The sequence below is a fragment of the Seriola lalandi genome, unplaced genomic scaffold, assembly GCF_002814215.2.
Source record: "Seriola lalandi dorsalis isolate HSWRI2012SDOR001 ecotype SW California unplaced genomic scaffold, Sedor1 jcf7180002054351, whole genome shotgun sequence".
Taxonomy (NCBI): domain Eukaryota; kingdom Metazoa; phylum Chordata; class Actinopteri; order Carangiformes; family Carangidae; genus Seriola; species Seriola lalandi.
Genome location: NW_019524904.1, coordinates 169630 through 175718, shown reverse-complemented (window position 1 = coordinate 175718; position 6089 = coordinate 169630). Strand labels below are relative to the sequence as shown.

The 6089-nt window shown below is 42.6% G+C and overlaps 1 protein-coding gene across 1 annotated transcript in view; it reads right to left on the bottom strand.

Moving 5' to 3' along the window:
* Positions 1-4461, bottom strand: part of zbtb47b (zinc finger and BTB domain containing 47b) — a 27359-nt gene extending 22898 nt beyond the window's left edge. The window contains exon 1 of the mRNA XM_023407917.2: positions 4292-4461. Within this exon, the coding sequence (XP_023263685.1) occupies positions 4292-4294 (3 nt within the window). The 5' untranslated portion in view covers positions 4295-4461. The remainder of the gene's footprint in view (positions 1-4291) is intronic.
* Between the last annotated feature and the right edge of the window lie 1628 nt (positions 4462-6089).

The following is a 6089-nucleotide window of genomic DNA, read 5'->3' as shown; positions in this document are numbered from 1 at the left end:
GGGGTGGGGGGGCAGCGATGAGGTTAGAGCGTTCGCACTGAAGCTCTGCCAGGAAGTTTGAGTCTGGGCCAATGAGCTGGGAGAGGAAGCGCTGAGTCAGGAAGCCTGGCCAAGAGAGGGGCCCGTGGTGCTGGCATCTCCTCCTCACGCACACACGTTACAACGTTTCACACACCACCGCTCTGCTGGGGTCATAACACACTGTTCCCAAGCCAGCGCCGCACACGCATGTGCTCAATGCGGCCCGCACACACTCACCTGCTGTGCACGGATTCATCAGTAAATACAGGGATGTGATGCCAAATACCTGTGGCACAATAGAGTTTGGAGGGTTGCACAAACAGAGATATTTCTATTTGTAAAATGCAAACAAGAGTGTCAAAATAAAAGTCAGTGAAGGGAAAAAAATCTCATAAATACATGACACAAAGGGTGAAAGATGCACCTTTGAAATGATCTATTAGAGACAAAAGATCACTGATGTGCGGCAGCGAGCAGGTGCAGACATACCCGTGGGCTATTACACTGTGATATCTTCATTATCCCTTTCATAGCATGACACAAAGAGAGGAGAGGCTAACACAAGACTCTAGAGAGCTCCTTATCAGAGGAATCTCTCTGGTGTGGCAATACTCCTTCTGTGTTTGTTTGTGTGTGTGTGTGTGTGTGTGTGTGTGTGTGTGTGTGTGTGTGTGTGTGTTTGTGTTTGTGTTTGTGTGGAGGCAGTTGATATGTTTGATGAGAAGGTCAGAGAGGACGGGGGATGAAAAGAGGTAGAGGAGGAGCATCGGCTTTCTATAGTTGCAACCAATCAATGAACGGCAGAGAAATGTCGAATAATGAGCTTAAAGAAATAGTTTGACATTTTAGGGAATATGTTTATTCGCTTTCTGATGGAGAGTCAAACGAGACAATGGATACCACTCCAACGTCTGTACTGTAAATATGAAGCCAGAGCCAGAAGCAGGTTAGCCTAGCTTAGCACAAGCAATGTAAACAGGGGGCGGCTAGTGTGGTTTCGTTGAACGGTATCAAAACTACACCTGCCAGGATGTCAACTTGTAGTTTTATGGGACGCAATGTGCCGGATAAGACCATTTCTAGACTGGGAGCAGTAACTTCCTGGAGTCTCCACTGGTTGCCCAGCAACTGCGGAGAGCCAAGAAATAGTCCAACACATAAACCCTGCGAAACAGCAAACTATTGTTTTTACGCTTTGGTTTTTGTACAAAGTAAACAAACTGCACATAAAGTGCTAGCTGACCTTGTTACCTGCAGCTCCCCTGTTTCCAGTCTTTATGCTAAGCTAAGCGGATGCTAGCTGTAGCTTCATGTTTAGCATACAGCGGTATCAATCTTCTTATCTAACTCTCTGCAAGAAATCAAATGTGTGTTTCCGCAAATATGTCTAGCTATTCCTGTAGAAAGAGTGAAATTGAACAAATAAGTGATAAGTTTGAGGTTAAAGAATTTGAGTTTATTTTTCAAATGGATCTGTGCGTAATCTTTGTAACATTTGTGCAACACTAACACAGATAGGAGCTTAAAAATCTAGGCAGATAGCTGGACGTCATTCCAGTATAAAACCAAAACGTTAATCTGTGTGTATGAACAAATATTTGTGGTAACTATCAGATCAAGAATCTCTGCTTTCCTGCTTGGCTATTCTCTGGAAACAGCATGAAAACTCATTCCCATCTGCTTTAAAGCTCCTCCTAAGTCTCTCTCTGGCCTGAATTCAGCTAAAAGCTATAAGAACTCTTTAGAAAGGCCCTCTTTTTTAAAACTCTCTTAATATCTTCAAATGCCTGACAATGAAAGGCTAATAGAAATCTTCATATCAAGCTGCACGAAAAGAAAAAGCTGTTTGGCCTCTTTGATAATGGAGTTCAAAGCCATTTTTTAAAAAGTGCCATAGGGGTTAAATTAGAGTAACTGTTTTCCCCACATGAAAAGACACCGATGCTGGCAGGCACTGCTGGGAAACAATAAAATTGTGGATTTATTTAAAGGGTAAAAACAATCTGACTTACTTCAAACCAACTTGTGCCATTTTGAACCAACAACAACAAAAGAAACCTTACATAAGCCCAGCGAGCTTGACCTTGCTGTCTGCAGCTTGTCCACTATTCTTTATCTCAGGGGCATAAATTAGCAGCACCTACAGTACGGCCCGAGTTTCCAAGGAGAATGGCCTCCTACCAGGGGCCGAAGATGTCTGCTGAAGTTTGTTGCTGGGGCTCGGGAATGGCTGCACTTGTCACAAGGACTAAAGACAGTTTCCTCGCTTAGCACCCAGAGACAGTGAAGCCTCAAAGTCAAGGGTGGGCAGGAATGCCCTGAATAGACAGTTACGTAAAACTCAGAGCACCCTGTGAGGAGGACAGAGAAGGAGCTACTCAGGACCTCACAATGCTGACTGAAATTAAACTGTTTCAGGCGGCCAAGACGTACAGTATAAACATCTTTAATGGTCATGGAACTGAGACAGATTTACATTTTCCACCAAAATTAAGAGAAAGACAAATGCAATCATTTTAATTCGAATAAGGCCATGGGTGGATTATGGGACAATGAGCCCCTAGGCACTCACATGTAAAAGGCCTCCCACCTTTGCAACATAACAGCGAGAGACACTGGTCTTTTTGCGACTCTTTGTGGTCATTTTGCATCTATATATTGTCTTGCGTCTCTCTGTGCTTGTTGTCTCCCTCTTTGTTGTCATTTTGCGCCAATTTTTTCATCGTTTTGTGTCTCTTTGTGGTCGCTTTTCTCCTCTTTGGGTCATTTTGTGCCAAGTCGAACTCATTTTGTACTTCTTTTGCATCTCTTTGTACTTACTTGGCACCTGTTTGTAGTTGTTTTGCATCTCTTTTTAGTCATTTTTCCTCTCTTTTCACTCATTTTGTGTCAGTTTGTGGTTGTTTTGCAGCTATTTGTACTTTTCAAACACAGTCACTTCATAAGAGACTCTGGTCCAGGTGCCTCCTGACCCCACAGGCCCAATTCAGACATCCATGAATAACTGAATTGATGGGGTTAAAAATTGAAGCTATTGACAAAAACAAAATTGGCTGAGACTAATCCGCTTTTGATGTCAACTAAGTAATTGCGGAAATTATCTGGGGCATGTTTACCAAAACAGTCAAAAGATACACTACCTCTGATCACTCGCACATTTGCCAAGCACAGTTTGCACTATGTTTATCGCAGCTTACTCTCATGTGCTCAAAAAAAAAAAAAAAAAAAAAAAAAGAAAAAAAGCAAACAGAAAAAAAAGAGGGAAAACATAGCAAAAACCAAACCCTCTCACTCCCTCTTTGCTCCCACCAGAAGCCACCCAGCGAGCACCAGGGCTAACCCCGGTGACCTGACCCAGATATTAACCCAAGCCTCCAGATGTGAACGCGCGCTGGGATTACTCCACCACTGCATCAAGCTCCACATGCTTTCCTAATGAGGCATCCTAACATGACCCTGGAGACAGAGCTGACTGTCTGCCTCACTATCTGCCTCGACTTCCTTAACTCTATCAGTATGTCTGTACAGAATCTTAATCTTATCTGCCGATGGAGGATTTAAAACATCATGGAAAAATGCAAGTTATCCACAGTGACAAGGGATATTAGCCTGTAAAAGTGAGACTGACCTCATGCAACAGACAAAATTAAACATTATCAAATAAACTATTACTACCAAACACTACAATTACATTAGCATTTATTCGTACTATGCAGCTTCAGCCAAAATGGATATGTTTTACATCTCTAGGACCGTTTCACCTCTACCTGTGTCACCTGCATTCAAGTTATTGAGACCAGAAGAGTGTCATCTACTCTTCTGTTCAACTATACTGAGCAGATTCTGTAATTTATGCATGAATGTCAAAGCCTGACAAACTTGTCCTGCACTGGCTGTGTGGCTTGGAGAAAAAAAGGGGGCAGTTGAGTTTCACTCATCCTGTCTACATATGCACCAGTCACGACCTGAGGCTTTTGCAGAAGCGCCCTGATATGAAAGAATTTAACTCCTTCTCCGCATCAATGTAGCTATTGTAGCCATTGCATTCTTTCAGCAGCTTCAATTTCCAACTTGTGCCATGTCGGCAAGTTACAAACTTCACCGCAAAGGATACAAAGCACGAAATACGCCAGTGACAGCCCGTGGTACAAACACATAATAAGGCAGAAGTGTGGCAAGTTTGATCGGCCTGCTAAGTAGCTCAAATTTGCAAGAGATCAAATAGGGACAAAAAAAATAAACAAAAATGCAGCGCTCCTCTGTAGCCTACCATTTTGATCCAGCGTTTCGAGGCTCAAAGGAGTCCAAGAATAACTCCTTTCGCACCAGTTTTCCCTTCGCCATGAAAATGACCGTTGGATTGTCACATTTCTTCAGTTTTTGCCTTATCCACAATCTTTTTCCCCCCGTGCTGCTGTAGCATTCAGACAGACAAAAATGCAGAGGCTGCTTTTGCAGAAGGAATTGGTGATTGGAGCTCGGGGATCATATGGGCTTTTTGTCAGACGTTTTTAAAGGGACACGGTACTGTTAAACGTGGAGTTGCGAGACAGGCGCATTTCTTTGTACCGTTCTTTGATTATTTTGGCGTGAGGAGGAGGACTGGGAAGGACACACGGCCATATGGCGCAAACCCGGGTGCGCTTCCTCTCACCGTGCGCTCCTGCAACAGTGTGACGTCAGACGGGCAGACAGATGCGGAGGTCAGGGAGTTCATTCATTTCCCATGTTGCAGATTTTAAAATTACACTATGGAAATGGAAATAAACGCCACACAGCAGCCCGGTCACAACTTTTTTTTTCCATGTCAAGATTCTTCACTGGGACATAAATGTTGTTGAATATGCACAATGTGTGTTTTTCAATGAGAAATATGACCACAAAAGAGGCAAAATGTGAAAAGAAAAACTCCTGTTATCCCTCTAACACACTAAACAACACAATAAAATAAAACCACCTAACCCCCTTTTCACCAGGGCCGGATTAACCTTCTAAGGGGCCCCAGGGCCAAACTGAGATGTGCCTCCTTACAGGATGGGGTCTGGGTTATAACGCAGGTATCTGTATAGTAAATATAAGGCTGTTGATTAGCTTAGCTTAGCATAAAGACTGGAAACAGGGAGAAACAGCTAGCCTGGTTCTGTGCAGATGTAACAAAATCTGTCTACCAGCACCTTTAAAGCTAAAGATTTATATTCAACAGAGTGGTATCAAACTTGTCATCCGACTCTCAGTTAAGAAAGCAAATAAGCTTACATACTTCGTTTAAGTAAAGCATGCAGGAGGTCGCAACCCACAGTTATTTACATTATCGATTTAGCTGCTAGTTACTTTCTCAATTAACTGTTTTCTTTAGGTGACACCTTCAAATGTCTTGTTTTTTCTGACCAAAGTTTATAATAAGATAAAACAAAGAAAAGCACAAACTCACATTTAAGAACTGGAATCAGCAAACGTTCAGCACCTCTGCTTGAAAAATGAATTTAAATTAATCACTTATCAAAATAGCGACAGCGATAGCTTGTTAATTTTCTAATTTACTATTTCATCTCTAATCGTCACACAGAAAAACTCGAGCATCCGGACCCCCAGACAGTTTTTGGCCCTGAGGCAACAGCCCACTTTTCCTGTTTGTTAATTCAGCCGAGGGCCTCAGGACCCCACTGCCATCACTCACTGCTCCGCCGACTGTATGGAGGAGAAGTCGATACTCTCATAACAAGGTGGGGGAAAAAAATTGATCACAACCTGGAGGAGGTCTCATTTATCACTTCATGTCTAGTACTCAGCTGAGCCCACAACATGAGTGTGGATACAGTGTCTCAGGGAAGCTGCCAAACCGACCACCAGACTGATAAAAATCATGAACATGTTTAGCATTTAGTGGGTTTTAATTAAAGATACAGAGTGTTGCAGTGTAAACTAAGTAATCATGTGATTTGGATTGCCCCACCCGCTCAAAATAACATTCAATATTTCATATCTAGTGCTGTTTAACATTTCAGACAAGGAGGAATTGAAAACGACAAAAGTGAATAATATAATTCCCCAAAAACAACAGGCTGTCA